The sequence below is a fragment of the Rhopalosiphum maidis genome, chromosome 3 (assembly GCF_003676215.2).
Source record: "Rhopalosiphum maidis isolate BTI-1 chromosome 3, ASM367621v3, whole genome shotgun sequence".
Classification (NCBI taxonomy): domain Eukaryota; kingdom Metazoa; phylum Arthropoda; class Insecta; order Hemiptera; family Aphididae; genus Rhopalosiphum; species Rhopalosiphum maidis.
The window spans coordinates 14,899,430-14,916,546 of NC_040879.1; the positions used below are offsets into that span (position 1 = coordinate 14,899,430).

At 25.1% G+C, this 17,117-nt stretch overlaps 1 protein-coding gene across 1 annotated transcript; it reads left to right on the top strand.

The window, feature by feature from the left end:
- Positions 1 to 107: 107 nt before the first annotated feature.
- LOC113559609 (neogenin) lies at positions 108 to 16,911 on the top strand. The gene is made up of 28 exons (XM_026965354.2): positions 108 to 543; positions 1,810 to 1,972; positions 2,818 to 2,969; positions 3,035 to 3,199; positions 3,280 to 3,399; positions 3,843 to 3,996; positions 4,252 to 4,394; positions 5,287 to 5,446; positions 6,791 to 6,906; positions 8,285 to 8,516; positions 8,578 to 8,851; positions 8,938 to 9,147; positions 9,212 to 9,376; positions 9,894 to 10,023; positions 10,085 to 10,243; positions 10,311 to 10,528; positions 10,589 to 10,747; positions 11,053 to 11,215; positions 11,271 to 11,465; positions 11,544 to 11,579; positions 11,680 to 11,821; positions 13,986 to 14,248; positions 14,705 to 14,815; positions 14,907 to 15,005; positions 15,070 to 15,169; positions 15,772 to 15,884; positions 15,952 to 16,127; positions 16,562 to 16,911. The coding sequence occupies exons 1-28, from the start codon at positions 453 to 455 to the stop codon at positions 16,658 to 16,660; spliced, it is 4,308 nt and encodes a 1,435-aa protein (XP_026821155.1). The 5' UTR covers positions 108 to 452; the 3' UTR covers positions 16,661 to 16,911.
- Positions 16,912 to 17,117: the final 206 nt, after the last annotated feature.

Genomic DNA, 17,117 nt, shown 5'->3' on the forward strand with positions numbered 1-17,117 from the left:
GCGCCGCCGCCGCCGCCGACGCCACCACCGTTATCTCGCCGCCGCGGGGCGCACCACTGGCGGTATCGGCCAATCGCGACCCGAGTCTCGTGTTTACTACCGATCACGGCGACTACCACCAGCGCGAAACAGTCATCATTGTTTGTTATTATTATTATCAAATCCGATCGGAAACGCACAAACTCGCGACGACCCGCAGGAAAACGACCGACATTTTTTTTAGCCATTGCCACCGTATAAACGAACCGAATCGCAGACCAGACGACGACGACGACATCGTTTACGGAAAGTCGACACGATCGGTGAGACGGGTGACGGATCACGATCGAACGCGTCCACTCACCGAGTCGGCCGCCATGTCGCGGGACCCGTGACTTTGCCGGACGGAAAAGCGTATCCGATAGCAGCAGCAGCACCGTAACCGCTGTTACGCATAGTCCTGTTTCCACAACATGCGCCCGAGCGGCGGCGTCCGCCGGAAACTCCTGTTGTCCGGTTGCTGTCTGGCACTGAGGCTTCTGCTGTTGGTCGCGCCTGTACGAAGTGAGTACTAAACCAACGCTACGGCCGTACACCGGTTGTTTTCTGAACACCATCGACGGTTCCTCATGTCCTCGATACACGTTAAGACACGATATCTTTGGTCTTACAAATCATATCTGTTTTTACCCTTTTTTAACTTGTACCCCCAAATGTCTAGGTGCTCTTCTCTGATGCTAAGTACATAGTTAATTCCAATATCCTACTTAAGTACACGTTTTTTGAGCATGTTGTTACGATGACAATTATACTTTTACTACTTGACACCCAGCGTGTATTAGTCGCAATGAATTCTATACAAAGAATAGTTACTATTTATTTGATCATCTTTCTATATTATTATTTGTACTATGATAATTCACGAGGTTGACATTTGATACTTGAATGCCAATAATTCTACTGATAATATTGTTTAATTTTAATCTTCAATATAATAAATAGATAATAACAATAGTAAGTGATATCTGAAATAAACAGATTATCCTACGCTAAAAATGTTTAATGTAAGTTTTAATACAAATGTGTACCAAATAATTTTAATTAATCAAAGGATACAGACCATTTCATAATCAGCACTCTTACAGTATACATCAAAAATTCTTAGTCCTTGAATTTTTGTCCATAATTTTGATTATTTATCTTATCATTTTCATCTTTGTCGAGTTTGCAGTTTTCAATGCGTTATCTCCCATGGTTACATTTTCTTTTATAATGAATGAATAGACATTGGCAGATACCTATATTTTTGTTGATAACTGAACGCACAAACGTGTAATATGTATAGTGTACAAACGCATAATGACCTTTGTACATTAATCTTTTAAATTTTATCATTCAATTCTTGATAGATAACTGCAATAATAAGCGTACCCAATTCGAAAAATTTAAATAGATTAAGCATTCTATTACTGTAGATTTTTAAATAAATATTATAAAATTAATGAGGTAATATTTCAAATTAAATTTTTTAATTGTATCTTTATTATAATAAATATGTTCCTACAATAATAATAATAACATGTCATGATAAAAATTAAAATTAAATTTCAAGTTCTTGTATGACTACTGACTAGTAAGTAGTATTCAAGTGGTGTTATTGAAAAAACTGTACTACTTTCAATTCTGGAATCCAGTAACAAAAATAATGATTTAAATATTTTATAAGCACCCTTAAATTTAATTAGAATACCTATTAAAACCATGAGTATTTTAGTGTTATCTAATCCCTAAAATATTACTAATTTTTCATTTATAATTTGCTAACAATAGGTAGTGTACGGTTTATAACTGAACCTAGTGATATTGTAACAACTGCCGGTAAAACCATACGATTGGATTGTGAAGCAAATTTTGATAGTGTTGCTACATTGCCTCAAATTAGATGGAGGATTCCTGATGGACAGTACTTTGATTTTATTGGAGATACGAGAAGGTAAATTCTTTAAGAATAAAATATTATTTTATATTTTACAATAACTATCAATAGATTTTCACAATAATTCAATATTCAATATTAATTTTTTTATTTGTTTGTAACCTTAAAATTGTGACTTTATGGCCATTTGTATAATTTTGTTATAATTATAAATCTTCCTTTAATGTACTCTATAAGCTATAAAATAGGTTTCTAAGTTGATTTTTAATGTTCTTCTTTTTTAAATTATTTTTTATCTTATTACCTAATAAGGATTAATTATTGAAATAAAATTAAGGATTATAATCCAAAAAAAAAAAAATATTAAACCTATTTGTTATAAGTATTTACCAAGGTATTTACTTTAAATTAAAAAGAAACATATAACAAGGAAAATATTTTCTAAATTGCTCAATAATTAACTTTTTTTTATAATTTATATAAATGCCTATTTTTTTAGTTTCTGGAACCATATATTTTTAGAATAGTTGTAAGAACTAAGAAATACATTTAATGTGATACTTAGTTTAAATTGTTGTCATGTTATTAATTTTTCATTTTTAAGTTTTTCAACAATGCTATAATATTACTGTACTTGATATATTAATAACTCCCCCCCCCAAATGTTATTTTTTGCACATCTGCAAATCATGTAAATTATGCAGGATACCTTATATAATGATAGTCCCTCTCCCCCCCACCGAAAAATAAAAATTCAACCAAATTTCTGGTTATGTGAATAAGTAAATAATGTTAAATTAATATCTAATTTAAAAAGATAAAATTAAATTAAAAAAAAATTATTTAACTTCAGAAAAAGTAATTGGTTCTTATATATTAAATATAATATTATACTGTTTTAGATCTATATTAAAAAATGGATCTTTGCTTATTAAAAATGTTTTCAATAATGACGAAAAAGATATTTCTGAAGGCTTAGAAGCATATCAATGTGTTGCATTTGTTGATAATATTGGTTCTGCTGTTAGCCGTATAGCAACTATAACTCTTGCACGTAAGTTTTATGCAATAAAGTTTTTATATTTATTTATTAATTATTTATTAATAATAATTTAACAGGTCTATCACCATTTGAAAAACAACCAACAGATTTAAGACTTCTTCCTGGACAAACAGCACATTTCTCCTGTGTTATTAATTCGCAACCTTTACCAAAAATTACTTGGTTCAAAGACCATTCGCCATTAGTAATAGATAGAACTCGTATGACAATATTTCCATCAGGTAAGATCATTAATTTGATTAATTATGGTTAATATTTAATACCACAATATAACTGAATTCTTTTTTTATATTATTTATAGGAGCATTAGAAATTGATTATGTTCAAAAAGAAGACAATGGTGCTTATCGGTGTAATGTTACTGGATTAGATAGGCATAGATTAAGTGACCCAGGAATATTAACAATTGTTGAAAATGAAGGTATTTTATATAAAAAAGATAGGTGTCTAGTTTATTTCGCCATTGAATATAAACTGTAATGAATGTGTTAAATTTTAATTCAATGATTTATTGTATATTATAATTTATGAAACATAATTCTGATCAAATTTTGGTAATTACAGTTCCCAAACAATTGTTTTAATAATAGTGATACAATTTTGATATAAATTTGTAATTGTCTCTCTACAATTATTTTTAAAATAACTTATACATTTTAATTTTTATACTTTTACTTTCAAAAAGTATCAACCAAATCCAATTTCTTCACAAGAAACGGCCTTCAAAGTTGATGACTCTACTATAAAATGTGTCACAAAAATAAAAAGAATTAATAAAAAAAAAAAAAAATCACTAAAATCAATACATTCTTCACTCTAATATAATTGAAAATATAATTTAAATTGTATTTATTATTTTTGTAGATACAATTAAAAGATTAAAAGCTCCAGAATTTGTTGCTAAACCTCAACCAACAATAGCTTTAGAAGGATCTATTGTAACTCTAGATTGTGCAGCTGTTGGAAATCCGCGACCTCAAATTTCTTGGTTAAAAGGCGGTACTCTAATTGATATGGCGTAAGTATAAGTATACTAATAGATTTTTTTATTATTATATAAGGAAAATTCATATTATTTGAGTTATAAAATTGTTTATCTTTACACTTAAAATTGGTTAGATACTTGTAGAATTTATTTGTGCAAAATCAAATTAATTTAAACCTCAACTTATGTTACAAAAATATTGAAGTTCACTGAATTTGAGTACCTATGAATTTGTTTAAAAAATAACCTTTTTTTTTAAGAGAACAACTTTTTTTAAAACTATTTTAGATATCTGGATTCTCGGTTTAGCATAATTGGCACTGGTGGCTTACAAATAACACAAGTGAATAAAAATGACGACGGAAATTATATTTGCCGAGCAGAAAATCATGAAGATTCTACTGATGCTTCTGCTACATTAGAAGTTCATGGTAAATGACAGTTATACAATCTTTAATAAAGCTATATTATTAATCTGAATAACATAACATTTAATCAATAAATTATAAATATTACCTTGACGTTATTACTTACAACTAGAGCTTTGTTGTTACAGCCCTATAATATGTATTAATTAAATAAACAATCTTAATTATATATAAACAAAAAATGATAACTTTTTAATTTTATAATATACACTGCATATAAATATAAAACTTAAATACTAATTTTTAAGTAATGGTTAATTTTAAAATTGTTTGAAAAAATGATAATGCTAATAAAACAAAAAAAATTGTATAAAATTCTGCACATCTTAGCTGATATAGTTTCATATACTTATGAATGGACTTATTGAAAAAAAATGCGAAAGCCTACAACATTCAATCTACTTATAACTTATTAAGTCTGTAATTATATTCTTGGTGAAGTCTATAATTTAATTTGCATAGTTGAAATTATAATCCATTATTTATTTATAATAAGTTAAGTATTTTAAAAATTTACATTCAGCTTATAGTGCATATTGTTCTAACTTCAATGCAATTCAATTTATAGTATATAATATTATATTTCCACAATACCATTTTAGAATAAATGCAAGATTATTCTCATTGTTTTTACGTTGCTTAAATTATGATTATTCAACTATAATTGGTGACAATGAATATAGTATTTATATAATACATTTTGTGTACACGGCAAATTATTTTTTTTTTTTTTTTGTGTAACTTAGAAATGTAAATATTGCAAAATTTGTAGCTTAGAATTTGTATATGTTATGTATAACTGTAAAATAATATAGTATACTATTTAGTTTCAATTAAATTGTATATAGTAATTTTTTGAATTCTTAATTATTAACTACAATTTTTAAAATTATAGTCAAACCACAATTTATTCGCAAACCTAAAGATACAATGGTTCTTGAAAAAGAAGATATAATATTGGAGTGTGAAGTAGCTGGTAAACCTCCACCACGAGTTATTTGGCTAAAAAATGGCGATAGAATTAAACAAGATGAATACCTACAGTTTGTTAGCGGGTAAGTAATTATATATTATATACTAATATGAGATGGTAAGTTATATAACCTTAGTTGAACTGTTTATAATTTAACTTTCATTCATTTCAAGTGAAATTATAATTATTAATGGGTCTGGTGTAATAACCAAGTATATCCACATTTTAGAATTTTTCAGGAGACATAAAAAACAGTTTCACTAACCCCATTTTGATCAAATCTCTGTTTTGAAGACAGATTTTCATACTTTAGGTGTAAATATAACAGTACATCAACTCTCACTAGTTTTGAATACATTTTAATAAACTTATTTAAGTATAATTTACTAGAGTTGCTTGGGTTATTGCCCCAAAATTAAAATCCATGTTTTTTTCTTACTCAAAATTACTTGTAACATTTGTATCAAATAATCTCAAAAAACATTAACAGTGATTAATTATACCTTATAATCATTCAATCGATCAAAACCTTTTATGATAATTAAATTAAGCTATTTCTGTGAGGAGAAACTTGTTTTTTTTTTATCCAAAATATTAGTAAATAGTTTGGTTTTGTATTCCTCAAAGAAGCTCAAATACTTTTATAGGGCTCCTTTGGTGGAAGGTTTCTTTTAGCATAATAATATTATCTTGAGCATATTAGTATATTAATTATTACATTACACTTAAATACAAAATATATCTAAAATGAGCAACATTTATTTTGTAAAATTAATGTGTTGTTACTTACACAACATATTTTAAAACAAAAAAATCAAATAAATTGAAAATTAAACACAAAAAAGGCATAAGTAATAAAAGGCAAAAAATATATCCATCGTTTTAAATATTAAATGACACATTATTAAATCAATTTATACAAAAATTTTTTTTCTTTTTTTAAAAAAAAAAATGATTTTGCCTTCAAAAAATCCGAACCCTACAGATAAGTTACGTAGTAACTGCAAAATAAATAAGAAGATTAGATAGTAGTTAAAAAGCATAAGATTATATAATATTTATGTCTATACTAATTAGTTAATGTCTAAAATAAAGTGTTAACATCATTCGGAGCAAAAACCAAATATCTCCTTTTGTATGATATTAGCTTATCTATCAATAGGAGATATATTGTTATTAAACCTAAATTTAGACAACATTCTTTACTAGGTATCAGAATATGTTAAAACTTGCATTTTAAAAAGATACCTGGTTATTGTACCAGACCCTTCAATTATCAATAGAGAATATTATATAATGGAAAATTAAACTAAAATTTTGTATATATATATATATGTCTGTGGAGAAATTAATGAAATTAATAAATGTTTATATCTCACTGAAAATAAAATGCGTTAAATATATTGTTGATATGTATATTTTATAGGACCAATTTAAAAATATCTGGGTTGATGACTATGGATTCTGGCATGTTCCAGTGTTTGGCATCAAACCCTGCTGGAAATATTCAATCGTCAGCATTTTTAAACGTTTTTCATGCAGGTAATTTAAAAAGTTTATTTGTTTATAAATCAGCAATGCTTTGTTTGAAAAAATAGAAATTTATTGGTTTTACATTTTAATATATTAGTAAAATATTAGAATTGTAAATATAATTTCTTTTTTAGTTTGTGATTAATTTGTTATATTTATTAATAATTGTTATACATTATAATATATTAACAATGCTTTATTTAACAATATTTATAATATTAATTATAAAAATACATAACTACTGAATAAAACAGAATATTAGTGGTATTTAATGTATACTATAATGGTGCATATACCCTGATGATATTTAAGTATTTTAATTCTTATTATACTTTCATAACTTGAAAATTATTGTAAAGTTTACATGATAAGTTTCTATTTAAACTTAAATAGGTAACTCATTTTTACAATATTTTGTTTGTTGGCATATATTATATTTCTACTTAATTATGTGTTCATTTTTAATTTGGTAGTTTTAACATTAAAAAAATTGATTTCACCAGTGAATTAATGCTTGAACAGATTTTATAGATTATATTTTATATCAGTTAAAATATCAGTTAGGTACATATTATCAGTTTTTATTATTATTATTATTTGAAATCATAAACCTAAAAAAAAATTCACTAATCTTGAATAATAATAGGTAACTAGGGCTTGGATTTCTATGCGTTTGCATGTTGTTTTAAGTCCAAATTAATTGGTTGTCAGATATGTCCATGATTTGGCTTATTCTTAATTAAATAGTACAATTTTTTTTTTGCATATTTTAAATATAATCCATATAATTGCATATTTATGAATTGTTGTGAATCTTGTTAATTTTAAATGGTATTTATTTAATAAATGTATATAATTATTTGTTTATTTGCTGAATTATCGTAAATATACTACCTATTTAAACTAAAATGAACTTAATACTAAAGAAGAAGAGATTCAAAACATTTCTAAAAATATATAACATTATAAACGATGATTATAAAACGGAAGAAAAAAATGTTAATATTATTTTAAATCTTAGATAAATCACATTTAAACATACTCCAACAACATGTGATGTGGAAAGCAGTTTAAGCCAATATAAATCTTTAATTTAATCACTGGTCGTTCATGTTCAAAAATTTAAAAAATATAATTTAATAATAGTATGTAATAATATTAACTAATATTTAAAAAAAGTTGTTTTTGCATATTTTGGTTAATAAAATGCATATTTTACAATTTTTTACTGTTTAAAAATCCTAGTCCTAACAATAACTTATAAATTATTTTGATGTAATTACTTTATTATTATTATTTTTATTTATTTTGCTTTGTTTTGTTTTGTTTTGTAGTAATTAATTTATTTTTTGTTTGCGTTTTGTTTTGTTTTTGCTTTTATAAACAGACAATTTACCTAGTTCAAACAGTTCTACAAATATTAGTACTGATTTCGTCAACTCATTCTCTGCAGCTGAAAAACCCAAGGATTTAAAAAACAATCTACCATCATCCCCAAGAGCATTAGAAGCCAGTCTTGTGTCATCTAGGTTAGCCACTTTAACTTGGATTAATCCACTAAAAACTAACGGCGAGATATTAACTTATACAATATTTTATCAAGAAGAAGGATCTGACAGGTTAATATTTGTATAACATTTTTTAAAATTATTTTTAATTGGAATAATGTGAATTTTGCAGAGAACGTATGACAAATACGTCACAAACTGATATAACTATTAGTGGATTATTACCCGATAAGTATTATCTCTTTAGAGTAATGGCCGTAAACGAATATGGCATAGGCGAAAGTTCACCACGTTTGAAAGTAATGACTAAAGCAGAAATTAATTTACCTGGACAACCCTATAATGTAACTGCTAAAGCAGTTTCACCTACATCAATATATGTCTCTTGGTCTAGACCAGAACATGGTAGTGAGAATTTGAAAGAGTACAAATTATTTTATATGAAGGTAGCATACCAATAAATAATGAGTTTAATAACAAACATGAGGTATTTATAATTTTTGATTTATATTAATTATTTTACTTTTACTAGGATTCAACTTCAGAAGAACAATTTTTTATAACAAAACATACAGACCGTGAAATAAGTGATTTAAGTCCTTATACAAAGTATAAAATTTGGGTAGTGGCATACAATCAAAATGGTCCCGGAATGAAGTCTTTAGAAGTGGTTGTTTTAACTAGACCTTCAGCTCCATCACAACCACCACAAAATATTGTTGTTGAAGCAATTTCTTCTACGGTATGTCTTAAAATATTTTATAATAAAATAATTGACTATAAACATATATTATTTTTAAATTTAGGAGATTAATATTAGATGGGAACATCCACCAAAATCTAATCAAAATGGAGTTATAACAGGTTATAAAATTCGATACAAAAAACCAGATAGAAAATCATCTGGTGACACTATCACAACTGCTGGTGATAATTTAGAATATCAAATTTCTGGTTTAGACAAAAGTTCAGTAAGTAAAATTTTTTTTTATTACTTTCGTTTTTTAGTAATTTTTCTTTTATTCCTATATGTATGAATAAAATTTGTAGTTTTAAGAATCAATATTCTCATACTAAAAATGAAACTTATAGTTATTGATTAATGAAACCTACTGAAAGAATAATTTTAATAATCATTGTTAGGTGCAGAGTGATATTAATGAATAATGATGTATAACGTTTACAATTGTTTATATAAAATATATTTGATCGGATTAAAAATTATGTGTGTGTAATGTTATTGAACTTGTATTCATTTAAAATTAATTTATGTAGAAAAATTTAAAAAAATGTTAATTAAATATTGACAAACAAAAATATCTAAAATTATTAAAAAAAATTTTATCTTCTAATTATTATATTTTATTCTGTATTTTTGTTATTAAATAGTATATATTTATAGTATATTTGTACTTAAAGTTGATATACACTGATTATATTTTTATTTAAAAAAGTAAACGGGTTATTATATTTTATTATTTATTTCAGACTTACCAAGTCCGTTTATGGACTCTAAATACTGTTGGATCTAGCCCACCTTCAGAGTGGTTTACAGTATTAACATTTGATAAAAATCTTAGAGAAGATACTGTCCCTGATGCACCTACTAATTTCAAAGGTCAGTTTTAATTTTATAATGATTATTTTTTTAATTTTATTAAATATATTATTTTAAATAGTTCGAGCTTTTTCCAATTCATTATTGATAACCTGGTCTCCACCAAAAGATAAAAGTATAATTGTGAGAGAATATACATTAGGATGGGGTAAAGGTGTTCCTGATGTGTATAAGGAAAAAATAAATCCAAAAATACGACAATATGAAATTAAAAATTTAGGTAAATATTAATTTATACATTTTTTATTTTTTATTTTTATTTGTTTTAAAAACATGATTATTTTTAGAACAAAATGCTGATTATGTACTGAGTCTTGCTGCTGTTAATGAAATGGGTCTTGGACCAATAGTATACCAAATGGCAACTATAAGAGAACAAACTATTATGAATACGTTGGATGAATCATCAAATCCAATAATACCACCAATTGGTTTAAAAACTAACGTTATTTCTCCAAATGCTATAGAAGTATCATGGACAGATAATTCCCTTTTAGATTTTGATGTAATATATATTAAGAATTAAATCAGTTAATATTATATTCATAAATAATTTTAATTACAGTCGAATGATGAAGAAATGCGTTCCTACCTCGTACGGTACAAATCGTCTTATTCGCCTAACAATGCACGTTACAAATATGTTAACACCTCTGAACTTTCTTGCATTATTAATGATTTAAAACCTAATACTCAGTATGAGTTTACAGTAAAATCGATCAAGGTAAATTTTTAATATTCAGTTATTAGAATGCTTAGTCCATGAGAGAGTTTATTGTTGGTGTATCAATTAAAATTTATCTGGTAAGCTACATTCCCACCTGCAATATAAACTGTGCAACAACTTTCAAAACATTGCAATATCTTCTATGTACCAGATATATGGTATTAGAGTGGTGAAAATAATGGTTTGGTGGAAGAAGTCGCAACAGAGATCAGTCTACATACACAAAACGAGTATTCTCTCGTGGCCTGAAGCATAATGTTTTTTACATTAATTTAAAATAAAATAATATGGTATGGTTATAGGGCCAATTTGAAAGTGCTTGGAGTTTACTTGTGATGAATAATACTCAAGAAGCCAAACCAGCATCACCACCAAGAGATTTAACCGCTGTTAAAAATGATGATAAACCTCAATCTTTAACATTAAATTGGCAACCACCAAAATTTTCAAATGGACAAATAATTGGTAAATTATTTAAAACAAAAATTCAATGACAATATTAAATTATATTTTGCTTTAGCATATCTTATTTTATATACTACTGACGACACAAGTTCAGACAATGAGTGGATAACTGAAACAGTTGATGGGGAACTTATGTCTTACTCAATAAAAGGACTGACACCGAGTACTAATTATTATTTTAAAATTCAAGCTAAAAATTCTGTTGGTTATGGTCCATTTAGTCCTACTATTAGTATCAAAACATTGCCAGGTATTAGGTTAATTTTAATGTTTTGTATTCAGTATTATCAGTTTAATTTGTTATTATTTATTTTTGAAATATTTTTAGGTGGTACTTCTTACAATGACGGAACATCACTAAAAGGTATTATAATTTTAAAAATTGTATGATATTCTTTTTTATTACGTAAACAATAATACTTATATATGTATATATATTTATTTGTTTTAATTTCATTATACAGATGGAAAAAGTGGTATAAACAACACAACAATTTTATATATACTGATCGCATGTTGTTTGTTACTTATATCTTGTATTGGTATTGGAATTGCTTTATTGTGTTGTAAACAAAATAAGCCATTAAGAAACCGAAGTAAAAAAGGGTAATTCTTTTTTTAATTTATAAACTTTAATTAGTTTTTTAAATATCTATGGATAATGGATATGTAATTTTATTTTACTACTTTATACCAATTGTAAGTTAAGTTTACATGAAACAAAGTAATTACCTCAAAAGTAAACATTATTTAATGATTTATAATATCTACTAAGAAATTGAATGCAAATAATATCTTTTTTACTATCTAAATCAAAGTGAAAAAAAAATTAAGAATCAATTGAGGTGTTAAACACAACAGTGGTCTATGTCATATATGAATTTATGTGAATAATACAACTTTTTAATTTCTATTAAAATTCTATTCTGAAAATCAATATAAAAACAAAAGAAATTTGGCTATTGGTTTTATTTTATTAATTATAATACCTAATGGATCATTTATAAAGCTTTTTTTCAAAACTAATGGCAAATTTAATAGCATTAAACTAATAATTTAAAAAAATCCTTGTTAAAATTAATTAATTTTAAATTGTTCATAAATTTCTGATAATTTATTCTAAAATTTCTAATTAAAAAAAAAAAAAACATAATTTGATAGTTTCTTTATTTATCTATTTCACATTTAAAATTTATATTTTTATATTTCATTATTGATTGATGCACTCAACTGTAATAATTCCACGTAGTCATTATATTTTTGTTTTATTTGTTTAAAAAATTCAACTTAACATTACATTTATTTACTCATTGAATAGTACTGTACTAAATGATCAATTATACAGTATAAAATAAAAAATTATATTGATAATCAAATTAATAATACTACAATGTCTACGGTTCTACATAGAATAATTGCACAACAAAATCTATTACAATGTTATTCATTAATTCTTTGCAAACTTATGTCCCTATCTATTTTGTAATATAACAAACTTCTGCAATGCATCTTTGCATCTAAATACATTTTTTTTTTAAATTGAATTTGGAATTTAATCTTAAACAAATTTTAAAATTACTTGTAAGATTATTTGTATTATTAACTACTAGGTACATATTGTTATACATAATATATGATACATAAATTAATGTATTAAAAATACATTTTATTGAATTTGCCATTTAAGTATTAGCTTGGAAATATTTTGTCAGTATTTATTTGTTTTTTTTTTTTTTATTTAATTTTTGGTTTTTCGGGTTTTTGGGTATGAATATTGACACATTCTCATTTTTATATTAAATCAATAAGAATTCAATAACTCTTATGTTCTTTATAATCCCGTCTGAAATTGATATTATTTTATTTTCATCATATTATGTTTTATCAAACATAATATTTTAATTTCGAAGTTTCATGAAACATGATTGAAATTGTTTAACAATTTAATACAATGAATGATTTAGATGAGTTAAAAACTAGTTTTAATTTTCTTAAATCTGCTTTAGAATTGATTTTAATATTTTCCCATAGTATTTATTTACAAATTGACAGTTTTTGTTTGTTTTTCTTTTTAGTATTATACAATATAGTTGTTTATTAAATTATGAAGTTTCTTGTAAAAAAATATATAACTATATAAAATCCAATTAAAAATATTGCAATCAAAGAATTTTACAGTTTTGTTGCACTAATTTTGGCCTTTAAATGCATCATCAAAGTCCCAATTTTTCTTTGATTATCTTCCTTTTTTTATTTTTATTCACTAAGTTTTTTTATTCCCTCCAAATCAATATTTTAGATAATATTTATAATAGATATTAGATAGGTAGCATAATAATAATTTAGAAATAATACTAGAACTGTAGTTACTACAAATCGTTTTGAATTTCCTCCTATAGAAGTATAATGTTCTCATAAAAGCACTAATTTGACAGTGTAAACGTTGAGCTCATGGTTAACCTTGGGCTCATAATAATAAAATGCTTTTATAGTGTGATAATAACAATGGCTCATCCCACACAATAAGTGAATATGCAGTTGTTCCTCCATTATTGTGTAATAAAAAATATATCGATGCTACTACATAATATGTAATGCTGCCAATGTTGATTTAGAAAATTATTTGAATGTCTCAATTAATATCATTATTTTATTGAAAATTAATAATTTAATCATAATCATTAACAACTATTATTATTGACTGTTTTTGTAAAAAAATATTAATATTTATTATTAATAAATAATATTTGACATTTTATTTTGATTTTAGGTATATAAAAGGATCTACTGGCTATAATGCAAAGGGAGTAGCTCAATCCCCAAGCATTAAACCACCAGATTTGTGGATACACCACGATCAAATGGAATTGAAATCAATGGAAAAATCATCACAAGGTTCGTTAGATACTAGTTCTGGATGTGGTCAAGGAAGTTCTAACACTTATGATGGACCTGACACCCGTGTTACCATACACCATGTACCACAGACTACCAATTCTTTAGAAAAAAATAACTATGTTTCATCTTATGTGGGTATGTATATAATGTGTTTTTTTATCTGTTACATGTATTTAGTTTGAAAGGAGTTGAAATTAATTATTTTTACTTCAAAAATAATTTAAGAATTGAAATGATTCAAACATGTTTTGAAATTAAAAATGTAATAAAATAAAATACATTTTCATTTTAAATTATAATTTAGCTTCAATTTTCAAAATGAAAAATATTGATTTTTATATTTCTTTCAATATTCACTTATATCATGGAAAAAAAATATATATTTTGCTATAACTACTTACACATGATTTTGCTCTTTACTATTACATTTTCTTAATGTTTGAGGATATAAAAACTTCAATAATTTATAAATAGGTATGGGAGTTAATATACATTTTTAATTTTGTTATTTATATCTCTAACTTGTATCGCTTTATGTATATATTATTTTGCATGTTACGTTTTATTCATTTATATTTAATATACATTAAGGTAATACGATTATTCAACCTTTATTGTCGGATGAAAAAATGTCCACGTTAAATAAACGCTTTAAACCTGTTGTTTTGCCTGTTGATTCATTTGATTCTATTTATAATGATAGTAAGTTGTTTTTTTAATTATTTTATTATTTTATTTTATCAATAAATTTTATTTATTATTTCCTGAAAATTAATTAAAAATAATTTTTTAGCTATGGCAACATTACCTAGTCAGGAATCTCGTTCACCTCATCCAAAATCTCAATATGCAACCACCACTAGAGCTCATGTAACTGTAGATTTAACAGCTGGTAAAAACACAAATAATTATATCATTATCTTATTTATCATAACAATACTTATTGTTTTTAATAGGAGCTCCTGAAAATAATTATATTGTTCAAGCTACTACAGTGCCAGATAAATTTGAATCCATACCAGTATCATCAACTACAAACCTTCAACAACAGCACACGTACGTATTTATTTTATTACTTCAATCTATTAAGAACAAAAGAGAACATGAATTATGTAGATATTATATTATGTAGATTGGGAAACTAGTGTTAATTAATAACAGTTTTTATTTTTTTTTTATCTTTTGTTATTATTTGTCGAGAAATAATTAGTATGGTTATTATATCAAATATTGAGGAAATGATACTGCTTTAATTTAATTAGTTAGAATCAAAAATGTAATTGTTTGTTTCATACTATATGTTATTCAGATTTCTTACTTAAATCATACAACATTATTAAATATAAATGACTGTTAAGTTACATTTAACATAATCATGTTAATATAATATTATCTTCAATAAACAAACCCATAATTTTAAAATCTTTAGATATCTATTAAATTATAAATACTATTTCAGTTTCAAAATGACTTACTTGTGTTTTGTAAAACTATATTTTTTTTTACAAAAAAATTATAAATTAATACAGTCCAATTAAAAAGAATTTGAATATATAAATAAAATTAGAATAATCCTTTTTTTATTATAGTGACCTTGCCCAGCCTACTAAAATGTAAAATTAATTTTGGTTTATTTATCAATATTTTTATTTTTTTAGAGGATTAGTAAACTTAAGTGAAAAAAGACAGCAAGGTCATCCTTTGAAAAGTTTTAGTGTTCCTGCACCTCCACCTCAATCAGCGCCATCTACTCCCCAACAAAAACACATTGGTATTAACAATTATTTTTATAATTAATATGTATTATTTATATGTATAAATATTTATTTATTTTTTAGTAACAGTTAGACCTCAAGGATCATCCAGCCCATACAAAAAAAATATTTACTCAGCTATTAATAATTCACCATCCAGTACATCAATGTCTAGTGGTCCTAAAACATGGAAGTCACCATTAACTGGTGTGAATCAAAAAGATACTATCTCAGAAGTAGAATCTCTTAGTAAAATACAAGTAATAACAAATTTCTTAACTTAATTGTTTCTAAATAGTAAAATAAAAATGTCCTTATAACTTTAAGTAGCAATTACTGTAATTAGTTACTGGCAACAGCTAAATTTTAATGGAAATTTAATGTTTACTACAGTGTTTCCCAACTTTTTTGTAATGGCACAAATTTAGTGTTTACTGGATACACGACCCCCTACTAAAACATAAAAAGATAATTGCCTAGGTTTTTTTTATGTATTATTATCAATATAGTTATCTAATTAGTTTATGAACACCGCAAGTCATGACCCATAGGTCCCCAGTCTACTATATATCTACTACCTAAAGGTTTATAATTCCAAGCGTAGTATTTAATACCATTATTTGTGTGTGTAAATTATTATTTTTATATCCATCTATACTAAGTATACTAAAAAGAAATATCTATTTATTTACAGACTTCTTATAGCACAGAAGAACTCAATCAAGAGATGGCAAACTTGGAAGGCCTAATGAAAGATCTAAGTGCAATTACTGCATCTGAATTCCAGTGTTAGGCACAGATTTTTATGTAAGTCTGTTAACTGTAAAATAAATAACATTTTAAAACGTATAGATTATTAAGATTTAATTTAAAGTATTAAATGCAGTATATCATAAAGACTGACATCTGATATTCAGAGTGACTATTTTAAACCACTAAATTACATTTATAGTTATGTGTATATTTTTATTTGTTTAACAACTTAACTTATTTATACAGAAAAAAAAACGATTTGTATAAATTTGTCATTCCTGTTTATTTTGTGATATTTTAAAAAGTGATTTCGATAAATTAGCAATAATTTAATATGTTTCCATTTATGATTTATATAGTTTATATAATCTTATAAATTAGTTAAATAATAAATTACTAAAAAATAACTTTGGCAATACAAATTATAATTTATTATGTGAATTTGTTAAATACAACTAAGCTTTAGACAACCCTCCCCCTCACTCTTTTATACTTAT